Consider the following 25411-nt stretch of genomic DNA (forward strand, 5'->3'; position numbering starts at 1 on the left):
GAAATGACCTGTTTTAAAATGAAGCGTTTTGTGAACAATAGGCATGAAGTTGCGTCATTTTCTTCAAACCTAGGTAACGTTTTAGTTCAGTTTTTAGTGCTTCTACGCATCAAGGAATTTTAGATGAAGCACTATTTTGGTGGACACTAACAGCTCATAAATAGAAATGACTATTATAAACACTGAAATGATGACCTGCATCAAGCTATAAAGTTTAGAGTTCATTAATTTTAAAGTCATTGGATCGCTTCGCAAGCAGTTTGTAAAGCCAAGTTTTTCACCCAGAAGCAGTTAATTTTTAAATTCCCACCAACTCCTACTTACTGCACACTGTATGCAAAACCGTTTGCGTTCAAGGTCTTCAGTATCTTTGGAACTCGTCGTGTGTCGTCGAATATTCTCTCTTTTGAAACGCTACCACTATCAGTCGCACGGAGCGGCATAACGCTTCAGCTCATCGGCCGTTCTTCATCGACCATTCGCATAGCTTGTGGCGTACAAGGTGTTTCACTATCTCCGGGTCAGCAATTTATGGTAAGTTTAGTCATTCACTATTGGCAAGATTTACCATAGTACAACAAGTCGATGTATATTTTGAGTTGAATAAATCTATCGTTTGTGACGTTGGCGAGATCTCATCAAGCATTATTGGTATGTGGAAAAAGATGAACTAATCTTCGATGGCCCACATTATGAAATTATGTGCAGCTGATTGAGGCTTTCCAACTAAACCTTGAATAGCTTCGATCGTTCAACTTCGGTGATCAAACTGGAATCGACTGGACTCATTCTCTAGTTTTCATTGCCTTCTCAGGGGTCTAATAAATGTGTTGGTCGAGTGATTTCTATCACATCAGAGATGTTCACTTACGTGTGCGGGCATTTAGGGTACGAACGCTAAGCAACTGCCCTTTCATCAGTTCTTGTTCCCTGACACAGAAAGGCAGATACTCATTACTATGCAACAACGTCCTCGTTTTGCATTTCGCAGCACCTATATTCGTTCGAATAATAGGTGGCATGGAGAATTTCCCGCATGTTTACTTCATAGCCAGGCCAGGAAGAGCTGTATTCTGTCTAAGTTTAGCCGCACGTTCCGTCATATTATTCTACGGGTAAAGCTTAATGATATCTGTATACCAAAAGGACATTGTGGCTCGACTTCAAGAGGAGTTAGGTGCAACTTCAGTCCCATCACTTTTTTCTGTCCATCGGTCCTCCTGTTTACTGGGACCACTTTTACAGAATGAATCTCCGCTTGAATGTGCCACACGCAGGACTCAACGAAATAATCGAGCATGTTGATTAACTTGGTTCCTGTCGCTTATCGCCTGCTTGAGAATTTCTGTTGAACTGCGCCTGAATTGTTTTTCCTGGTGTTCTCATTAAACCTAACGTTCACTTTAATGGGTTGGCTTACCGATTAGTAGATGTTGACGGGCAAGCTGTGCTTGACTTCGGACACTGAACAATATGGCATCTAACCGATATCAGTGAAGCTCATGCTGTCAGTTTCTCTTCAGAGTGAGGGATGCTTATGGTGATGATACCTCTGCTGTTTGTGGTATGTTAGCCCTAGGTCCCCATTCCCGTCCTTCTTCATACTTCTCTTCATTATAAGGCTTTGTTCAAATTAAATTACATGGTTGTACGGCGATGAAGCACGAGTGTTCTCCCCTGGTGTTGCTGCCACTGGGGATGATGCTGGCACTTTGTCAGACTGCCGGTCATTGACTATCCTCATTCTCGAGGTCATTCTTTTGGCGCTTTTCCTCCTCATTAAGACTTTATTCTGAACACAACAGCCTAATGACTGAAATAGCACCTTTGACTCAAATGTTACGTCATCTGATGCATCTTAGATTAGTTATTGGAGTGTCTACTCGCAGAATTCCGGCTTACCTTGCATCATTTGGGAATACAAAGCCTGAACTATTTTTCAAACCATTCTTGATGCCTAGAGATGTTCGGAGAAACAGATAAGATTGTTATAAATGATTTTGTGCACCTAACTGTATTTTTAGTCACAAATGGATCAAAAGCGGCCTTCTGAATAGCGTGTAGTTAATGCAGCTTTAAGCCGTTCGCTCACTCCTGAGTTTAACCCAGTCATTACGGTATCGTCACTTCAAACTCTTCAAAATATTAATGAACCTATGAACCACAACTGCATAATTCCGGGTACCACTCGAAGAAACTCAGCAGTAATGGTCTCTTCTGACTTTTGGGCTCTCATAAGAAGGACCAGAAACCGGATTTTTGGGGGAAATATCAATTTTATGGTATTTTCAACTGGTTTCCATTGTTGGTTCCACATCAATTGAAATATTTCGAATTTTAAAATCATGTTTCAGTGCAGACGGTCGCTTGTTCTGCCGCTCTAGACTTCTACCGTCAGTTATGTTGCTGACCAAAGCGCCATCCATTAGATGCCCTTGGCTCATTTGAAGCATTTTACCGCACAGTACAAAGAAGGAGAATGCTTTCCCCGAATGCTTTTTCCCGAACTTTCGTGTTTTGACCTCATGATCGTCAAAGCCAAATAGCCCGTGCCTTCTGAAAATTCAGCTTGCTAAAAATAACCACTACAAACGCTCGTGTACATTACCTCTCCTGTAATACTATGCATACCATATGCATTGCCCATCAGTCGCGCTAACCGAGGCACCTGTTATTTGTGCTCGGCAAACAGTGGTTCGTATATGATCCGGTTATCTAGTGGCAAGTGAAAGCAAATGTTTCATTGTATTATCCTACGGTGACACTTCTTGTTGCTACGCTAGCTCCAAGCACTTACAGCAAACTCTTGATTATCTCTAGTTCGTTCGAACAAAGGACATGAACCCCAATGGCAGAACGACGAGTAAAAAAGGTGTCAAGAAACTGCAAAACCCTCTCTAGGTTTATTGGATGCTGGCTTTGTCACACAGCATGCTCGAGAAATAAATGCTGCTTAAAATGAAGACTGTGAAAGAGACACCTGTAACTAATACATTTCAGTATCAAAAGCATGATATTCAAACACGTTTTGAGAAATGTGTGACGATAACTCAAAATGGCATGTACGTTCACAACGGTCGGCGGTTCCTCCACCAGTATAATCCAAAAATCCTTAGATTCTTCTAACTGCAATGTATAAAGTAAAGCAGTCTTACACTATGGCTGTGAAACTTCGCCTTCCGAACTGAAGTCCTAAAGCATCTCCAAACGTTTGATCGCGGGAGCCTTAGCAACCAGGACTTAGTTGGCTGTAGAATCAGAACAGAACAGAATAGAACAGAATCTACAAGCAGAATCGCTGTATCCGCAACAAAACTCATCAGTTCACGGTGGTTGACGTATGTACTACGCTGTCGCAAAACTTTCGTTTGACCCATCGTGGGAACTTGTATTGACAACTCACGGCATCAACGGATGCGTGTTTGAATTTCAGATGTAGATTTGCAGCCTGTGGTGAACAATGTGTCCTTGTTAGACAGCGTTAGGAGTGTGCGTCTCAAGAATCTGTGCGTAGATTTGAACCTGAAAACACCTAAACTGCAACATTCATCTGCGGGGAGTGATGAATACTGATTTGGTTTGCACTAAGACAGGATATGGAACCAATTATCCAGGCATCAATTAGTGGTTCAATCTGAGTACTAATCTCAAAACCACAACATTCACTAGCTGTTTCAAGAGAGTAAACAAAATATTTTTCTCACAGGTGACCTCTTTAGAGAGGATTGGCTGTTGAGGAGAGTGTTTACAACACTAAATATTTACACAACACTTGCAGCGCTTGTTTCTGCTTTGGTAATGTGGTGAAATATTGGTAGCTTCATCTGCTAAAACTGCTAAAAACAAGAAGGCTCATCTAGATGGCAAATTCTCAAGGCTGATTAGGAACCAGGATTGCTTCTGCTTTGTAAAAAACATTGAGTTGTTGTAGTTCTATCTTTCAAAAAAGCGCATCATGCCTTAAACCACTTATTTCACCCGTTTATCCTGAGTCTGGTCGCCAGAAAGCTCAGTGCCTAGCTGACCTCGCCGTCGTCCATGTCCTTCGGTTTCGATAAGCCATGAGCATCCACCGGAAGCCTTTTGTTGCCTCTTAAAGTACCAGATAATCGACAGTTTCTGGTCTTGTTGCAACTTAACGACGTCGAACGAAATCGCAAAAGCCCATTTCCGTATGCCAGTTCGAACGAGAAAACTCGAGGCATTTCTGGCTGGTGATTTATGTACTAACAAAACGGGCAGCTTATCAGGAGTCGATCAGTTCTCTGTATTCAGTGAAAGTTACTCGACAACAAAGCTCAACAAGATCTAGGTTCAATTTTACGCCTGTCCCATGACTGCTTCCGTATTTTTGGATTTGGAATTCCCAAGACCATTGTTTTGTCTGTCTAGTATGTCACGTTTGCGACAAAAAATGAAATTTGGAAATTTATTTTCCCTGTATTTTGTTTTCAAATTCGAGAAAAACACACGAGAAATCCGCTTTTTTAACGCAATTACGGTCGGCGAAAAGTGAAAAGAACTAACCGACGTTTGCCGTAGACATATGCAATAGATAAGACACGATTAAGGCATAATATATTTGATGCTGTCGTCATCATATCCGATATTTACCCCTGAAGGCCTCTTCCACTGTGGGATGAAATTGTTTAAACAGTCAAAATTTGAATTTAAAATTCCAGCTTGATGCAGCAGATGAGAACACCAGGTTCCCACGGTCGACTGTCGATTGCATATTGCCAAGCTTAAAGTTTGGATAAATGTATAAGTTTCTTGGGCGGTAAATCTCACCCGACAAACTGCTGTTGTTATTCTTGGCTGAGGTTGACATTTGGATGGAATTACCCAAAATCCATCGAATGGACCCGCAGTAAATTTCTGGGCGTTTCTCCTAGTGTGTAATGTGTGAATGTTAAATGTGCAAATCTGTATGTGCATGTGTGAATATATGGGACTGTTTTCTGGTAGAAATCTAATTCGACCGATTCAGATGTACTGTGACCCATAATGACAGGCGGATCTTCTCGTGCACGCTATCATGACAAACCCGACACGCCTTTAGGTGTCGGAACCTCGTTCACAAGCCGTGGTTCCAACAGTCTGACAATGCTGCATTAGCCAGGCCCTGGGCTTCGTAACACATCTTTGAGTTCTCACGCTGGAAGGCTTAGGAGGCTTGCAAGTAAAGCATGTGTCAACAAAAGAGCACTATCCATCGGATTGGTTCAATAAGTTGTTTTGATTCGAAGAGTAAGATGAACCGTGGGTAAGCGGTCGATTCGGTTGCTGACAGCAAAAGAAACGTGGATGACTGATCCTCAAGCGATCCCAGTTCATTCGGTCAACAATAAAGAGTTATTCGAATAGCCTTCCCCGACCAGGATTCTGGGACCGACATCAAAAGACAAGTGATCAGATGGCAGCTATACCTTGTAAAAGAAGGATGTCGTTGCTAAAAACTGCTAAAAACAAGAAGGCTCATCTAGATGGCAAATTCTCAAGGCTGATTAGGAACCAGGATTGCTTCTGCTTTGTACAGAACATTGAGTTGTTGTAGTTCTATCTTTCAAAAAAGCGCATCATGCCTTAAACCACTTATTTCACCCGTTTATCCTGAGTCTGGTCGCCAGAAAGCTCAGTGCCTAGCTGACCTCGCCGTCGTCCATGTCCTTCGGTTTCGATAAGCCATGAGCATCCACCGGAAGCCTTTTGTTGCCTCTTAAAGTACCAGATAATCGACAGTTTCTGGTCTTGTTGCAACTTAACGACGTCGAACGAAATCGCAAAAGCCCATTTCCGTATGCCAGTTCGAACGAGAAAACTCGAGGCATTTCTGGCTGGTGATTTATGTACTAACAAAACGGGCAGCTTATCAGGAGTCGATCAGTTCTCTGTATTCAGTGAAAGTTACTCGACAACAAAGCTCAACAAGATCTAGGTTCAATTTTACGCCTGTCCCATGACTGCTTCCGTATTTTTGGATTTGGAATTCCCAAGACCATTGTTTTGTCTGTCTAGTATGTCACGTTTGCGACAAAAAATGAAATTTGGAAATTTATTTTCCCTGTATTTTGTTTTCAAATTCGAGAAAAACACACGAGAAATCCGCTTTTTTAACGCAATTACGGTCGGCGAAAAGTGAAAAGAACTAACCGACGTTTGCCGTAGACATATGCAATAGATAAGACACGATTAAGGCATAATATATTTGATGCTGTCGTCATCATATCCGATATTTACCCCTGAAGGCCTCTTCCACTGTGGGATGAAATTGTTTAAACAGTCAAAATTTGAATTTAAAATTCCAGCTTGATGCAGCAGATGAGAACACCAGGTTCCCACGGTCGACTGTCGATTGCATATTGCCAAGCTTAAAGTTTGGATAAATGTATAAGTTTCTTGGGCGGTAAATCTCACCCGACAAACTGCTGTTGTTATTCTTGGCTGAGGTTGACATTTGGATGGAATTACCCAAAATCCATCGAATGGACCCGCAGTAAATTTCTGGGCGTTTCTCCTAGTGTGTAATGTGTGAATGTTAAATGTGCAAATCTGTATGTGCATGTGTGAATATATGGGACTGTTTTCTGGTAGAAATCTAATTCGACCGATTCAGATGTACTGTGACCCATAATGACAGGCGGATCTTCTCGTGCACGCTATCATGACAAACCCGACACGCCTTTAGGTGTCGGAACCTCGTTCACAAGCCGTGGTTCCAACAGTCTGACAATGCTGCATTAGCCAGGCCCTGGGCTTCGTAACACATCTTTGAGTTCTCACGCTGGAAGGCTTAGGAGGCTTGCAAGTAAAGCATGTGTCAACAAAAGAGCACTATCCATCGGATTGGTTCAATAAGTTGTTTTGATTCGAAGAGTAAGATGAACCGTGGGTAAGCGGTCGATTCGGTTGCTGACAGCAAAAGAAACGTGGATGACTGATCCTCAAGCGATCCCAGTTCATTCGGTCAACAATAAAGAGTTATTCGAATAGCCTTCCCCGACCAGGATTCTGGGACCGACATCAAAAGACAAGTGATCAGATGGCAGCTATACCTTGTAAAAGAAGGATGTCGTTGTTTGATGCATAACTTTTCATTTTTTGAATCTTCTGGATTTCACTAGCAACTTGCAATGGCAGCCCAACTTGCATACTTCTCCACTATGTACCACTGGTATTTTTTCAAATGCTTGACGAAAATTCGTCATCTTCGATAGTCTTTTTTATAAGTCTCAGGCATAACGAAGCAGGTGGTTAACTTTTTCTATAAACTTGACACAAGTCAAACTTAAATATTGTAGTCCATATACGGATGAGTTGTAAACCTTGCGACAAAACAGGACTCACTGATGTTTACTCTCATACATACTCAGATGGTTTATGAGGATGTTCTTCAGCAGAAACTATTCAACGTCAGTGATGTCGCAAGTATAAGTAATTTTGATTTATTATTACACTTATCTGAGGATGCGGATGTAATGGCCCGTCTAGAAATTCTGACAAGGTCACATCTGACCGGTTTCCTCCTAATTGAGGCCAATCGGGCAGGCGCAGTTTCCGGGTTTTTGTCAGCCTTATGTTTCCCTTTAACCCAACTTGTACGAATTTAGAATATTATTCGCATGTCATAAACAAGAGACTCAGCTAGGTTTCAGGTGATACTCTCCATAAAACAAAACTGGTATGCCAGGTGGGTATCCTGTGAAGACCAAATTAGGATGTAAGTTAGTACTTACAAGCTTTCACAATGAACTTGCCTCTATGTGGGTTTTTGTCTTATGTTTCCCTTTAACCCAACTTGTACGAATTTAGAATATTATTCGCATGTCATAAACAAGAGACTCAGCTAGGTTTCAGGTGATACTCTCCATAAAACAAAACTGGTATGCCAGGTGGGTATCCTGTGAAGACCAAATTAGGATGTAAGTTAGTACTTACAAGCTTTCACAATGAACTTGCCTCTATGTGTAAACTCCGCGGACACGCGGTTCTGCTTAATTTTCAACTGAGTGCATATCCTAGATTTAACCAGTGGTTTGCTGACCTTCTCACTTTTCTTTATGCGAAGTGTGTCCATGGATTCTACCACAAATTGATGTAAATGCATGTAGTATCTTCTTATACTAGTTTAGAATGGGCATGAGAACCATAAGCACCATTAACCATATCAACCATAGTATAAACAATATCAAACAATAATAACAATATATGAGGGAGAACTTGATTCCAATGGTCAGTTGACCTACGACACCTTGTACCTCCACTACAGTCGGTCGCTGCTCAGCCATCTGATCGAAGTTGATCTCTGGTTGCTTTACCGTCATCTCGGAGTTGCCCTTCACAACAATCCCAAAAAGGGTGGATGCCACGTAGAAAAGTTATCTTTACCTCTCATGAAAGGGGCTATCTTAAAGTGGAATTTCAAAATAAACTATGACCAGCGAGAAACGCAATCTCGGACCATCCAGAAGAGCGGATACTTCTCAAAGGGTAGTATAAATAACTTCCAAAACTTTTTGTGATTCATTTTTATTTTGGAGTCGTCTTAAGCGTGCTTTGTCGCGCGTAAAACTGGATAAGCTCTCCAAGACCACTTAGTTGATAGAATGAATTGATGCAGACTGCGCAAAGTTTCGTCAGGAGCGAGCAGTGACTCTTGCCTCAACAGACCCCACGGTAGACTGAGGTTTGAGATCAAAGTTAGGGGGTGGATGGACATGTTTGGTTTTTAATACAGAGACTCACCCAGGTTTCAGTAAATATGAATCGCCAACTTTCTATAAACGCGTTTTTTATACAAGAGTAAGCGAGCGAGGATGACAACCCGGCAACCTTTAACTTCTCTCAATCGGTACTTAAACCGCACACGATTGACTTCATAGGTGGCACATTACGTAAATTAATCAAACTGCCGCAACTGAAGTCGACCGAGCGAGTCAGTTAACTTTAACACTGTTGCGTGTGCTGTTGTTGCTGATACTTGTGCGATCCAGATGTCAGCCTCGGCGAACAAACCAGCAACTACGTGGTGGATCCGAGCCACCTGCATTCCACAACATCGCCACTCTTACCTGCCTTCGGTGACCAGTGCCATATCGGATACAGCGATACGGACTGCGCCAGGGTAATCAACCTGCATCTGTTTGTATTGTAAATGGTCTGTACCGATAACGTCCTACAATCCTCGACTACTGGGGTCAAGTTAAGAGAGTACAGTGGGATGGGACATCATCATCATCATTATCACATTTGAAGTCAATCCTTAAACCGCATAGGATTGACTTCACATGTGACACATTGCGTAAATTCACCAAACTGCCGCAGCTGACAGTCGGCTGCGGGATGGGATATGTACCTAAAGAGAACTATAACAGGGCATTGCTGATATCAGCAGCTAGAACCATAGTATGACCACATTTTACAAATCCATACCAAGAGTTTAAGCCGTTTATTCTGACAAGTGAGCTGATGTGTTATCAGAAACGTTCGTCAACATGGTAACCAACCAAATCAATTATATGTGACTCAGGCTTACTTGGAAGTTCTGCGTGGTATCTTAGTACACAAATATGAAAAAAACAATAGAGAAGAACGTTTTGCAAGATCGGCAACGGGTACACCAAGCGTACTATTACATGACGGTTGCGTACTGTTGTTCGTGTATACACTTGGAATAATACTTGGAATTGTAAACTGGGTCGAAAAACTGTTTGCATAATTCACACCGCATTATACCGAATTTCATTCCAATGACCGTGGAGCTCAAGCTGATTCTGAATTCATCTACCAATCTTTGATTGCTTTTAAAAAATTTCGGTGGGTAGACACTGGTTCTCGTATAAATAGTCAAAGTGACTGCTGTTATTTCTCGTTTGCCCCATTATGCGTGGGTGGATCTTGAATTCCAGAGATATTCGTCGAGACCTAGGAACACTGGTGATAGTGAGCGTCACTTCTTAGGTTTGGTTTACCAGCAAGTAACGTATCGCCCTACTCGTGTTTAACAGTGCTGCCCTAGACATAGAAACACAGCATGCCATTCGACAGCAGTTAAAATTCAGCAATGGAAAATGTGTTTGTAAGCATGCAATGAGCACTGAGGCAGTACTATTCACTTTGAGTTGGCCCAAAACACTACTTAGCCATTTCGAATGTGGGATAATGGCCAACTATGGACGACTGTGTACAGAATCCTCCACAAATAATGCATAATTTCGAAGCTGCCGTCTTTAACATCACTGTTTGTACAACAACAGGTATCACTTTTTTATGCGTGGATGACTTTTGATCAGTTCACAGCAGTATTATGGTTACTCTGCTACAGGATTTATATGTTCGAAAAATCAGCACTTGTGGTCTACAGCCGGGATGGGGATGCGGCCTTTGCGTGTACGCGCATGTGTGCTTATTCAGGATTCGGTGCCATTCATGTTTTGGGTCAGCACTACCCATATGATTGACATGTGCAGTGATTTCAGCTGACTGGACTTGCACTCCCCCTTTCCTCGTGGTCTGGACAGTGGAGGACTAAAACGTGCATGCTTGAATTCGACTTCATAAGTGTCCTTCAGAGGATATAATATAATAGTCAGGTTTCTTTAAATTTTTCGAATCAGTTGCGTTGTGTGGTAGGAGTTGCGGTTGACTTGAATGTTTGCTCGATGTATTGTGCAACACACTGCGTAGCCACTGCGAGCGCTCCCGTAATAACCAGTGCAGCACGATAACGCATCGATATACGCTCAGCCCCAGACTCATGCAAACACAAGAGCACGCACGCGACATCCAAACACAGTATACGGCCAATGAGGACCACTCCTTTGGCACATTCACACATTCGTATTCACTCTACGTACGTGAATACCTGAGAACCATTTGTAAAGTATCCTGATGCGTTGGGTTCATCATCCCCTAGCACCGTATGTGGGTAAAGATTACTCTGTAAAACCCAAACTACTCGACCATATGAGGGTCAGCTTTAGCTCAGACCACTGGCTAGACATTACTCTTTCAATTGGAGATAGGCATAGGGCAGTTTGATTCACTCCAACGAATTTTTTTCGCGTTGTGGAAATTGCGTAAATTTGCCTTTGCTATCAAGCTCAATGCCGTCTCCATATTTTGGAGTGTGAACCACTAATTTGTATTTTATGCATTTTACTGGCCAACTAACACAGTGGAAGAAGTAGTGAGGTTCCAAGAAACGTAAAGTTGGCTAAACGTTGCACATGTCTGATACATCTTAACCAAGGAGCAACCAAGCCGGGTTACTTGTACACTACCTACCTACTGCCCATTGCCAAGGGTGGCAATAACCCGCACTTTTGTTAGTTGCTCAGGGTGGAACCATACAATCAGACAAAAACAGATGCACTACTGAGGTAGAAGAGATGTGCCACATAAAATATATGAACTGCTTTGTTTTTGAGTTTATCATCATGTAGCATCTAAAGTTCTCTGCCGTCTACCACGATTGACCTCAGCCAGATATGATTACATCTTCATCTGATTGAATCACCGACCCAGGAAATGGGCGTTCCCCAGTAGAGCACCCTGCTTCCGTAAATAGTAATGAGCCTTATTGGGTCAACAAAGCAACTTCATTTATTATCGCGGTAGTTGCACTTTAATTCCTTTGCTTTCTGTATAGTGCAGCTGCTTACAACGAGTACACGATAGAAAGACCTGTGCCAATTTTCGTTGAGCAAGGTAAAAAGTGACGTCCTTGTAAGACACGAATGCATCAATTTAATCAGTTTTACTACTTTTGTCCAGCATGATTCATTCGCATTATATAGCGCTGAGGAAACATATGGGAGATTATCTTTTCTCAAAATTGAACATCCTGTTCTCCGGGCTTGATACTGGAATATATATATATATATATATAGGGATAAAAAACGCCACAAAAGCTACGAGGATGATCAGACTTTTGAGCCAAACGGTTTTGGTTGAAGGATTCACTTGTTCGCTTGTACAAGCCAGGGCGTCATCATGATGTTTCAGGTAATAGCATGTAACCATGAAGACGGCAATAAATAACTTCCGCTACGTCAGCCGTTGTTAGCTGTCCCAGTCGGGTCCTCCTGTTTGCAACTTACCATCAGCTACAGCTACAACTAGCCCTGGTTGCGGCTTATTATTTCCTAGTCCATCCTCGCAGTGGTACCCTGTTCCTAAGCTAATCCAGTATAGGAGATGGTTTTATTCGAGCCGCGTGATGAATAGATGTGATATTGACCAAACGGTCAGTATCAGGAGCTCTGGTGACCTCAAAATAGGTAGATGAGTTCAGTCACCTCTGAAGCAAACAGAACAGCAACCTAGTTTGATGGAATTTCCAAAAGTTAGGATCCGAGATCCACTTACGATCGTTTAGTCGGCTGTCATGTTGCCCCCAACTCGGATTCTGTTTAGCCACTAGACACTCTGGCCGTTGGCACTTCGCCTGGTGTGCACCACGGAACACTCACTTACAGCACATCTGTGGTGTTCGTTTGAAAATAATTGCAAGTAAAAGCTGTTAGTCCTCTCCGTTTTATTGGGTTTTTGTGAACTGCAATATTCTCAGTTTAGTTCGGTCTGGTTTCTAGGGCGACAAATGTGCATTTGCATAGACTTGATATGGCTTAGTATTAGTTGTGCGGTTATAATAAAGCGGACACGGACTTCAAAGATTAAGGTAAATTTTTCACCACAGGCTGTTTGTATAAAGAGGCAAATTTCCTGGATTTCTAAACATCCCAGTCATTATAAAATTATTTCTGACCTCACTAAGCAAACTGGTCTTCTGGAGACCAGCCATGCCACTCCTGCACTTTTCAAATCTCACAACGAACTTTAGCATTGTATTAAGCTACTGATACAACACTGTTTATGGCACTTCTGTCTGACGCTACGTCTTGCTGTGGAGAGACATTTATGCATGTTCAAAATCAGGATTATTCTGTTTGAACATATAACTACATAGAACACATTCATCCAAGCGGCCTAATAAATTTCCGCTCCAGGACTCTGATCTCACAACCCACTTTTGACCCATGATCTCTTTCAATTTGACCCTCTAATATTGTAACAGAGTCCCATCTTACAAACTGGTGTGGTTCTCGCTACATAGTGATAAGTTCAACTGTTCCTTAAATTTCAAGATCGGTAACCAAATTTGAGTCCAGAATCCCAAATAAAACCTTGCTTTGCCGTTATAATTAGCGTGTGACTTTGGTAAATCGTTACTTAAGAACTGCAAAATACTATGTGGCAATTAATGTGAAAGTTACTCAACAAACTTAGTGCGACCGCAAAGGGTAGTACCTGACGCCCATTTTGACTGCCTACCGTTACCTGCAATACAGAGTGGGCTGTGTTGACGCAGTGGTACACCGAGGAAGCAGCATGCAACAATCAATAACGACAGATCGCAAATTCTGTTTATGAGATATCCATCTGCACATTAGTGGTCATTTGGACTCTGGGCAGGATGACGTGGTCACTGGACGAACACCATCGTACCATGTACTAAATCGGCTGTTATAAGCCGTCAAAGAAGAGCAGCACATTGTGTATTGGGCACCCAGCAATCACATCTGGATACGCAAGATAGCATTTTTCAAAGGCTATGTGGTTAAATTGTCCACACTGCTAAACTGCAGGTTCGAAATTCCATGGGGTTCAGTGGGATGCGCACTGCTGATGAGACAGTTTCTCGGCCTTTCAGCATAGATGGGCTTTATCTGCAGGTCGAAGTATCCGTTGAGAACCAAGTGTTCTATATGTGTCCGTTTATGTCCGTTTACTCCAAATGAATCCTGTTAATTTACTGATTTATACCTTGAGTTACCATTTGGCGAAATATGTTTATCTGTAAATTGTATCGTTGAAAACGCGGGACTCAGGTAGGCCTCAGGTAAACCACAAGTGTACAGTAAATTTCGAATGAGTGTACTGAATAACGGCCGCCTCATATTTCAGTTAGTACGATATTTGATAAAACAAACTACCTACAAAATTTGATGAGTGCTTGAAAACCTCACGACCGATCACGTCCATCTTTCAGCTCATCAGGCAGGCGCAACTTCCGACTTCTCATTGAAACGTTCGGTTGAGAGATATTACAGAGAGACTGTTTAGTTAAAAACCAGTTGTTTCTTGTCGAAATCAACTTAATTTGCAGATGAATGCACCTCACCAAAAACGTGCAGTTTGATGCTGAAAATGAACTTGATGGAAACTCAGGGATTGCGTTTACCTGGTGAGCCTCAATCAGGTCATAAACCGGTCGTGGACTGTAGATTTTCCGACTGCCTTATACTCATCGCGTTATGTCAGAAAAATGAGTATCCTTCCGATTGAACTTTAAGTGTTCGGCTCGCTGAGATACCCTTTCAAGGATTAGGTGCTCAAGTTCCCTATCCTGGTTTGAAAGTTGATGGCATTTCAAGCTAATTAAAATATGGAAGACATTTCTTACAGTTCTGTTGGCATTGAATGTTTAATTTCAAACACCTGTTAACTTTAGAATCCGAATATCGACTGTCCTTGACTGGGTCAATTTTCTTGAATACAGTCATGGTGAAATCATTGGAATAAAATAGTGATCAGCTGACTTGCAGCAAGGTTTCTATTGTGAATTCCGTTGCAATAAAGTAGATAGCGAATATGTGAATTATAAGCTTTACAAAACGATTTTGCTTAGAGATGCACATCAGAATGATTTTTGGGGGTGTGGAATCTAGGAACAGAGTAAGGCAGCTTAATCTGTGAGGTGCTTAACTATTCCCTTCTGTGTTCAGGACATACTGTTTGCAAGCAGCACTTCTTATTAAGTCTCATTAGTGACTGAATGGGTTGCACCGTTGTGGGCTACAAAGTACGGCTCTATAAATTGAAAATCAGTTCGTTGGGTGTTCAGTTGAAAAGTGTTTGGCAGTTTGCTAAACAAGGTCAGTACCTTCAAGTTTCATTTTTGATGATAAACTGAAGGTTAGCGGGGTCTGACAGCACCCACTAGTACTGTTTGAAGACAACATTAGGACCAGATCCTCCGTAGATCAGAGATAGCCACCGTAAACTAAATAAGGAATAAGCCAAAAGACGCAGACCTTTTTCCATGGGATTCGTAAAACACCAGGCCGTTGCCGCCTTGGTTGCGAAGCATACATCAACCACACATCAGTGTAGCTCATCCTGTCAGTTTCTATCCAGTCTATCTGACTGAGTGTTGGAGATGTAGGTGCCCCGGATGTTTGAGGGAGGCTAAACCAACGTCCCCCTTCCCATTCCATTTCTTTTCTGTTTACTATGGGGTTGAATTAAGCTAAATTGATATCGCTGTAAAACAGTGTTTTATTCTGATGTTGCTGTCAGGGATGACGATAATGATGATGAAGATGAAGCACATTTCAGTCATGCAATAATCCGAACAGAACTTAACAAGAATCAAACTCTAAATGCGACCATGTTGGGTGAGAATAGTACTTGAGCTGATCTGTGTTGTTCCCCTTACAAGTGGTGCTCACAGTTACATCTCATCTAGTTACGCTCTCTCGTTTTCATGTTTCTTTTCACTTGACCTTGCAGATATCAGTTTCGCGCCTTCAAACACTACTTCCGATCGTGTCGTACTTCAGAGGCAAAAATATTTCGCTTTCAAGCAATCAGTCAATGATACATTCGTTTTCACAGCTACCAGCCGCCTCACAGTATCAGATATCACTGTCTATTGTGGACCCAAATGGTGAGTATACATCCGACGAATAAGACAGGGCATAACCAGCTATGAGCAGGGTGCGTTTCAGTTTTCGACCATATTCACTGTTGTTTAATGGGATGGGGCGATGTATTAAATCGATCCTTACAAGTCGTGACGTATCTCCACTACCCATCATTTTCTTCATTCAAGGAATTGCCAACTGTCTGTAGCTGGTTCTTCATTAAATAAAATTGAACCGCGGCTTGGCGTGCCTCATTTGGTTTGGCTAGCATTTTATGAAACGCTCATCACAACGCAAGAAAAAGCGGGCTCACAGCAGGGGCCCAGCTACCAGGCCTTTTGTAGAAGAAACAGGAACTTGCGTACAGGGAAGAACGAAATGTATCATGGTGTTTGTATAGGATTTCTTACCTGCCTACCAACGCTGGTAAGTAAAATAACCTTTTTTTCAAAATCCTTTAGATTTTTAAGGATATTTACGGGTTTGTATAAACATTCGCCACAATTATAAAGACTATCAAAGCACGGGAAAAAAGCACATACGAATCCGGGAGCTAACTAAAACAACAACAACAACCATCCAGTAACCATAAGAAGAACAGCACCAAAACTCTATTCAAGACTGGCGACATATTTCACCACCGCGGAACTGAGAAAGAATGTTTAGAGAGTTGTTAAACTATGGTCATCGAAGGAATTTTATGAGGTATAGCAAATCACCGACAGCAACTGCAACAAGTCATGTGTTGAAAGAACCCGGGGAACCAGATACTTGAATAAAAGAACATAGTGTAGCCTGCAGAAGACGTAGCCCTCCCTGTATTCGTGCATGTGGATGAAAAAGGCCACAAAGTCATTTTGGATAATCTGAAAAACCTGTCCAGCGGCAGCACAAGGCCGCTGGGGAGAAGGGCAATCCAAACATTTTGGACAACCCACCGGAGCTCTGGTTGATGTGGCTCAAAGGGTCACTGGATCGTTCGAGACTCACCATGAGACAGGCTTTCTATGAGTCATTTGCTCTTGGGTTTTGGACCATAAAGCTCTCCTGGTCTGAAGTGATTTGACTTTTCCCCCCCGATGATTAGCCAGTCTGCATATTTCTGTCACTTTGGCAACAGCGCGGGTCCGGCCCACACAGATGTGGTGTTGTGTCAATTCATATGGATAGGAAGAACATTTCATTACTTTTCGGCTCGGCATTTTGTCTGCAGATAAGTCACCCTCGAAGAAGTTCGTTTCCCAAGCTTCCTCTTGTATAGTTCTTGTATAGTAAAACCGACTTGTGTAATGTATCTAAGATTTCGAAGTCTCCAGCAGTTGCACTACCACATCCCGAGTATGACATCAAAAAAACTACGTCGCACTATGAAGGGACGAATAGCTTGACATTTGTATGTGCTGCGCACGACCCTTAACGGTGAGGATCGTCAGATTACAACTGATGCACACATTCTCGTTTTCCTTTTAGGAAATATTGATGTACAGGTGAATGTTTAGACCCGTAAAATCTTGGAATTTTACTCATTAAGAGAGATAACCGTATCTAGTTGATTCCAACCCAAGAGGAATACTTGCCCATCCTCAAAGATCTCCGTTTTCATGACGTTCACATGCATGTCAGGGAGCAAGACTATCCATTTTAGCTACTCCCCACTCGTAAGTTGTTGTTCATCCAGATGAAGGTGTTTGCAGAAAGAGAATGTGAGACGACAGCATTCTAAAATACGTCCTTCGGTCACGGATATGACGCACTGTATCTGCACGTAAAATATACGGTGAAACAAATGGACCATCAAATACTAGTTGACACTAAGTCTTGTGGCACAAGTTGGGTTTGAGTCGGCCCAGTGGAGACTATATGGTCCGAAACTTTGTTGGTTCTTGAACATTGATTACCACTGGTTCACATAGCGCTAATGGGATCGAATTGGGTTTGATCACCAGCATATTCAAAAATTGTGAATGTCACTTTCAGGTATTTTTCGAAAAATATATTGGGCAAATGATAACTTTTGGTTGTTCTTTTATGAAGTGCTCAGAGATCCATTGAGAACGGCGTCGATCCGTCCTACCTATGTTTCCATACAACTGAAATTCAGCTAATGAACGACAAATGCTGTATAAAACCCAGGCATAAAAAGAGCCTATCATAAAACACATGCTGTGATTGCAGGAATGAAGTTTAATTAGACAGATGATCAGCTGCGAAGTGATTGGACCTTATGATGATGTGGTAGTTTGGGTACCTCAGCTGGGTACCCCATTCAGCTGTACTGAAGAATGCCCATGCAACATCTACAGAGTAATTCCTGACGGAATAGTCGATGAATGGAGGTATAGAGTCACAACCTCCCGGCCCTTCAGTGTGGGGGTTAGGAAATGCACTGCGATTTGTTCCTTGAAACTTGGATTAATTGAGTCTTCTCAATACAGGCACCGCTGCCTAGCGCTTAGGTTTTGAACCAAAAGTATTAGTTGAGGACCTCAAATTCACACAAATAAAGATACCATCATACAGCTTTGCCCGTCGTTCGTTTTCATCAGCCAGCATGCCTTACTTGCTGCATACAGCAGGACGAGTAGGTCAAAGCTGTATGCACGTAAGCCAGTCACCTGTGAAATTCCGCGCCACTACATACACTTAACTCTCCGTGTCCAGTATTCAAGTCGTACCCGTTTTCAAAAAAGGTAGGCAAACAGACTCTTCCAGCCTTGGAACTCCCCCACCTACCATAACATGGTCGCTGACTTCCCTTATATGACCTCTGCTTTCCGAACGTGAGACGCAAACAGGATTTCGACCTAGCACAGGGAAAATCAATCAAACCAACCGCTGACCAAAAGTCGTGACTTTCCTCGACTTTAATGGATTGGCTGTTTTAGACATTCTCGGCTAAACAGGGACTAACCTGAAGACTTGTAAACATTTTTGGTGCCCTTTACCCCTTTATGGTGTACAGTGAACTGTCCGTGAGCATCCTGGCAGCTAGTGGTGTTTTTAAGGTTACTCCCTTTCTCCTCTTTTGTTCAATTACCTCATCGACGTCTAATTCATTTCTGGGGAGAGATCAATAGATTTCGACATGTGAACGACATTGATTTGTTGTTTGATGATTATTTGCCCCGGCAAATTGCTTTAAACAGAATATCATGCGTGGTCCCATCTCTCGGTATGCACATTTCACCTTCGAAGCGCAATGTTTCACTTCAGGATTCCCATCCCCTTGTAATTCTCTGAAACGTCAAAATTAAGAGCTGAAACTTGTTGATCAGATTACGTATCGGGACGTCTGCAGAAGCCGAAAGTGTAGTTTAACAAATAAAGGCAAGGCACTCATAATCAAGGCACCAGGAGCGTTCATAACTAGCGTCGTTTATGCCGTCAGAAGCTGATTTCGTTGAAGCCAAAGGTCCAGGTTCACTAGGTAAATGGAATATCGGACCTACTTTATGGTTGTGAAACGTGGCTGCCTTATCATCACCGGTGTTGCCGTAGCACGACAAGAGTTAGCCAGCTGCATCGATCAATCAGCAAGTTGGTGGGTTGGAAAGTGCTTGATAGGGAGTGAGAATCGTCAGAGCACTAGACTGAATTAACCAGGTTGAGGTGGTTGGAACATGTATTAAATAAGGTAAACCTTCTTCCACTCAAGAAATCACTGTTTCCTATTACAAGCGGTTCTTGGCGAGAGGTTCGCAAAGAAAAGCCGATACCCGCCAACGTGAAATGAACCCGTATACAGTTTAACTGAGTGCTGTCATATCCACGCATCTTTTCAGCTGGACACCATGAGATCCTGCTTGAAGATGATCAGAAGCCATGTAGTATATAGCACGCAACCTATCCCAGTGATATGTATACTGTCATTTCCTAACCGGACTATCTAGTCAAAATTCTCCTCGCGCGGTGCGTCGTGCTCATGTTGGGTGACGTTCGCTCTTCCCCCTCCTGGTTTGATCAAAGCTAAGTCTCAGTATGTATTACCGGTGTATTGCTGTCAATGGTATTGGTTATAAGCAGCTAGAAACGTGCGATTTGGGATGGGTTTGAACGCACATCCGACGTTGTTATCAATACGAACTTCCTTAAACACTGGGCACAATAGTTATTTTGGTGTTAAAGAGAACGCTCATCGTGCCAGATGATGTTTATTTCACTGTAAAGTGTGGTGAATCTCTTTGGGCAGTCCCAAAGATTCTGCTGCGCAGCCCAAGCCCAAGCATTTTTACTTTTTATGAAAGGACGTCAACCTGACCCCACTGATGAACACCACGTGCACAGCAAGTATTGATTTAATCCAGTTTCTTCCTTGGAGTTGGCTGCACTCCAAACCTCTCCCGTTAGCCTCGAGAGGATTTTTGATATATTTATTCTTTGAAACCATTTATGTTTGCCACTGACAAAAGCTGTTTGAAATGTTGAGTCCTCAGTGTCTTTTCTGTTTTAATGAAATACCAAATTTGCTGTCTTCGGGAGCTTTCAAAAACTTGCAATTTCCAACTCTCGCCTTGTGGGCTCGGGCGAGGTCCAGGCTGTAGTGTAAGTTACCAACATGAGACAGACACCTCAGCACTGCTTTACGCAACAGCTAACCGGTACACTCAGGAAAACATACCATGCTTGATGAAAAACCATACTATATATTAAGGCAATTGATTTAATGTTATGATGCGGTTCGCGTACTCAATCTTCCATCTAGAATAAAGTATCTGACAGCTCTTCACCAATACTTCATCCTCATATTGATTGAGTGCATATCAGGCTGGTTTATCCCATCTTTCTATTTACTTCTCCCCATAGAATCTACTGATCCCAAAATCTTCTGAAATGCCTGACACCAGTACATAATGAATTGGTGGCGAAATTTCAACGCTAATCACGAGATACATGGGATCTGATTTTATCATTTCATGTGCGACTGCAATTGGTGAACTAATCCATCCATGAAGAAACTGATTTAGACTTAACCCTTTGGACTTATGGTCAAATCGGTTTGTGTTTCTCATGTGTTACATAATCTTTATCTGACGAAACTCGCTCAGGTTCAGACAAACTTGCCACTCTCACTGTTTGGACCAAGCCGGAGACGTTTGCCACATCATCTAATCTGAAATTCGGAGAATTTACTTGGGAAGCCGAGAGTTCCCATTCTGTGACGGTCAAATTTCCAACCGTCATTGGTTACACTGGAGGTCCATTGAATGGTTTCTACATTGTGCTAACAAAAATTCCGAGGCTAACGGGTGAACACCAGATTGAGAACCTTAAGGGAAAATCATCAGCATGTGAGTTCAGTTTCGCGTGTGCTTTAGATGCCGTCATTCATTACTGTAACAGACCGTTCACCAACTGCAATCAACGATTCTGATTACGCTTTAGTTTCCCTATCTGATTTTTCTAAAAAAAATTTAACCGTAGACTATGGATTACAGTGTTTTTTATTCAGAGATTCGATTAATCGTCTCTGAAAACTGCGACCACCTTTTATTCCTGAGGTTCGGTGAATGTTCACTGCAGTTGGGCTGGTTCGTTGATTTTCGAACTAAGATACTCCTGGCCATTGGGTTTTTTTACCCACTGAGGAACAAGGCGCCCGTATTGTACTTCGGAAGCCTTGTACTGCTTTGCCTCGGCCAATAGCAAATGTGATTTTTCAATTTTACACGAAGGCACCATTTTTTTAAAGAAAAGTATGGACAGTCGAGGGTACTGTCGTAACGACCTTGACTCAGTATCAGCCTCTTTCATTGGAAGAAGCGAGAAAACCATATCCAGACCACGTAAGAAAAATTTAATATACTTTAAATTTTGCGTTTCAACGTTTCTGCCTCCGCATGGCTCCCTTGAATAGAGCAACCTGATAATGCGGTTATGAAATACTAGGTCTCTAATAACTTGGATATGAATTCGGGCACTTTTTTCATCCATAAATGGGGGGTTACGCTGCACACTAATTCCATTTACGACTAATTCCTTCATCCTACATGATGGTGTAGTTGCCAAGCCAGCGCCAACAGTCAAACCGTTCATAGTTCTTTCGGATATATTGCCTTTGTTACGCTAGGAAGATAACGGAGAAGCACAAACTGCCTGCATTTTTCGGCACCAGCTGCAGGATCAGATCAACTGTCTTTGATGGTTCAACGGTGCTCCATTCAGTTTTACGGAAACAGCCGAATTTCGCTGGTCATATCGTAATACGCTGATGCAAATTAACGAAATCCAACGCCTTCTAATTTAGAGGTCATGTGCAGGATGAAACTCCATGAGCTGGAAGTTTGTGGTCAACTCGTTGGTACGGTGTGTAGCACAAGGGCTGCCTCGAGTTTCCTTTGCAAAAATATCTAATAGAGTTTTGTTTCCAAATTAGATGGACGTTATCGAGTCTCCGGCCCAAGAAGCTTTGTCGTACATACGAGCCTTAAAATAAAACTGCCGAATTTCTGTTCAAGGCAGGGACTAATTATCCAAGCTTCTGGGAACTACGCCTACCTGATGAGCCCCATTCAGGGCGAAACCAGTAATGGGCTGTCCGCGGATTTTGAGCAACCATCCCACACTACTTAACTGGAAAAAATCCAGTGGTACATTCAGGGGTTAGAATTTAAGCCAATTCACTGCGTTGTCACTTTTTTCATTTCAGATGTAGGTTATTTATTTATGATGCAAGATAAGGGGGCCGATAGCTTACATGTGCATAGGTTTTATATTTACGTTGTCATACCAACGTTCACTGATACTTCTCCATGTGAATCTACTACTGGAGCATTCACAGTATCACTTATTTTGTTCGTCTACTACATTACGAGATTTCAGCCTACCTGTTACCTTACTCAAGGCCGTTGAATTTCACCTCGTCCGAAACTGTTGCTGTACATTTGAAGATACACCACTGGAATTCTGATATGCTTACCAGAGATAAATGTTTACCAAATAGACTCGAGTTCCTATACGATAAACCATAAGTCGAGTTGTCCATACAGTGAAGGATTTGGTGCGGAATGATCAAATTTCTGTTCCGAAAGCTGAAATCAAATGCAGTACTCATTTTTGAGCTGTTGAGATCGTTGAAACCGATTTCTGATTCTATTAGGCCTCAATCGTTCGTCACGGGTAGCTTTAAGTCACTAAATCATCAAGCACTGTAGTTTGGTTGCATCACTCCAACTCATTTGCTGCCAGAGTACCTCTTGCCCTAACCAATTTGCATCACTATGGAACTCTTTAAGTCTATTCGTCTTTCAAAGAACCAAACCGCAGTCAGTTAAGTTATAGTTGCAGTAGCGCCCAATCTGGGACGCTAACCGCAGTTCCCTGGAACGAATATCTCAGGCGATGTTAGGCAGAAAACCCTGTTATTTGGTAAATACATCTCAAAATATAGTGTAGTCAACTCTCGTCCAAAATAGCTCTCTCTGTATGTTCAATTTATGGCGCTTTTAAAAATTATTAAATGATTCTGGTGGCTTCTGGGAGCTGGTAAATTTATGACAATTGAGTCAATTCAAAGGCCATCAATAAAAGTATATAAATCGTTTAGCTGTAACAACCCTTCGGTTCCAAGCTGCCATGCCACACGAAGGGTGGAATAATGCCAGGTTGCTCAAGGCTAGGAGAAGCCGACATGCAGAGGTTGGGTTTGAACCACGGACCTTCCGGTCCGTAAATTCGCTCTCTAAACACTCAGCCATCTAACCCAATGCTTTTCTTCACCAATCCTTCTTACTGCTACTGACTTTAATACTTATGGCTATTTTCATGTACAGTCTTACGAAGTTCGCGAAGATATCTTCCGTGTGACTATTCATCAAGAGTGGCAAAAAACAGCTGACCTAACAGGTCACATAAACACAACAGATGTGGTCTTCAAAAACTTAGGGGTCTCTCAAGACCAAAAGTAAAACCTTTCATTTACAGAAATAAGTATTTGAATACTGTTTTCTCTTCAATAAATCGAAAAAGCAGTTGTGATCACTATTGCCGAAATTCAGTTCTTAAAATTATCTTGGAACTTCGGTTTCTTTCAGGATTATGTTCTGAGGGGTAGGGGACTCTGATGGTAAGTATGGTTTTGATATTCACGTTTTCCTCCCACTAATGGCAGCACTACTTCGTAGCTTATACACTGGGATACCCAATTCGCCATGTGAATCTCTGTTCGAGTCCAAATGCTATTATTGTAATGAAGCTAACGGATTTCGACAAATACACTCATTTGCAAATCAATTTGCCTTTCACGGGAGACTCAACTGAATCTCTCGTTCATGATATTTTTAATCTGAATGTCCTGCACAATGGCCGCCTCATGTTTCACTTGATACGATGTTCGAGATATCGCAGTATACTTTCATTAACGAAATCAGTCCAATTTGTGTCCAAGTAGAACATAAGGTTGATGGGAACTTGAAGACTGTGGCTACCTGAGAAGCACCGGTAGTGTTCTGTCGATGTTTTCAGTGAGTAGCTTGTGAGTAGCTTCGTTTACGAAGGTGGCTAACACATGTTTTCTGACGGAATAATGTTCATAAATTTGCTGAAAACTCTTCGACATCTCACGATTGTTTTCATCCTTCCTGTGGCTCATTAGGTGGGCGCAGTCCCCGATGTCCTTTGCTTCCCATGTCGACATACTAAGTGTGGATGGATTGGTAATGTGAATATCATACGATATATTGTGCTGAGAGTGACGATCATGAGAAGACCTGTTTGTGACGAATCACAAATTTTCAGGTACATTTTTCCCGTTGAACTGGCACCACCTTGTATAGCATCTGGGTGCTCAGAGCTTGAGCCAACAGTTAGAAATTGACTGTTTCGTATATCGGGTGGTACACGGGGCCACTCGCTAAAGAAACCAATACGGACCATTGTTCTACTGTCAAAACAAGCCAATGAAATACGTCGTTGTCTCCTGTGTACATAGACTCAATTGATAGGGATCAATCCGAATAGCCTCACCAAATGCTAGCAGTTTTACAGTAGCGTTTCGTTGTTAAGTTCTGAGCGATCTCTTTTGGTTAAGCAGATAATCTGGATATGTTTCGCAGTCGATGAGTTAGGCTTCTGAGCTTGATCTTGCTCCACTCAATCACTTGATTGCAGTGACCAGGCCTACTGTCCAAAGCACATTGGAATAGGCTCCGGTCTGTTCTGACGATGTAGGTGTCGCCCCAACGGCAGGTAAACTGATATGCAACATGTGAGGCAGAAACATTGAACGAATTAGCGTTTGAAGTACTTATATTGACTTGCGTCCGTGTCATAGGATAACAGGTTGTGCGGCTGGATGCGTACAACCAATTCAAGTCGGTACGCTGTGCCTTATAGGTGTGGCTAGGTAGATGTTTTTAAATTGCAGTTCAATAAGAATACCTTTCTTTTTAACCATACGAACTGTATCGTGCTGCCATTATTCTGCTAGGGAATGGAATTATATACTCCTGGTAACTGACGGACTGTAATGTTGTTGTTAAAATTTCTTCTTCCTGCTGAAAGAGTATATATATATATATATGTATGCGCATGTATATATATTATACATATGGGTGCCAAAATTATAGAGGACATGCAGTTAAAAAATAACAACAAAGAACGCTTGCCGGAATTTTGGATGATCTACAGAAATCATGCCAGAAACAGATGTAGTCGTTTACTTTACGAGGCAAGGAGAAAAATAGCTGGAAAGTGCCACTGCCGAT

The 25411-nt window shown here is 42.1% G+C and overlaps 1 protein-coding gene across 1 annotated transcript in view; it reads left to right on the top strand.

Moving 5' to 3' along the window:
* T265_07038 (hypothetical protein) overlaps positions 1 to 25411 on the top strand; it is a gene marked incomplete at both ends in the record, with an annotated part of 73522 nt that overhangs the window by 19997 nt on the left and 28114 nt on the right. The window contains 3 exons of the mRNA XM_009172462.1: positions 358 to 534; positions 15577 to 15733; positions 20756 to 20998. Of these exons, the coding sequence (XP_009170726.1) occupies positions 358 to 534; positions 15577 to 15733; positions 20756 to 20998 (577 nt within the window). The remainder of the gene's footprint in view (positions 1 to 357; positions 535 to 15576; positions 15734 to 20755; positions 20999 to 25411) is intronic.

This window comes from Opisthorchis viverrini, assembly GCF_000715545.1.
Source record: "Opisthorchis viverrini unplaced genomic scaffold opera_v5_158, whole genome shotgun sequence".
NCBI classification, from domain to species: Eukaryota; Metazoa; Platyhelminthes; class Trematoda; order Opisthorchiida; family Opisthorchiidae; genus Opisthorchis; species Opisthorchis viverrini.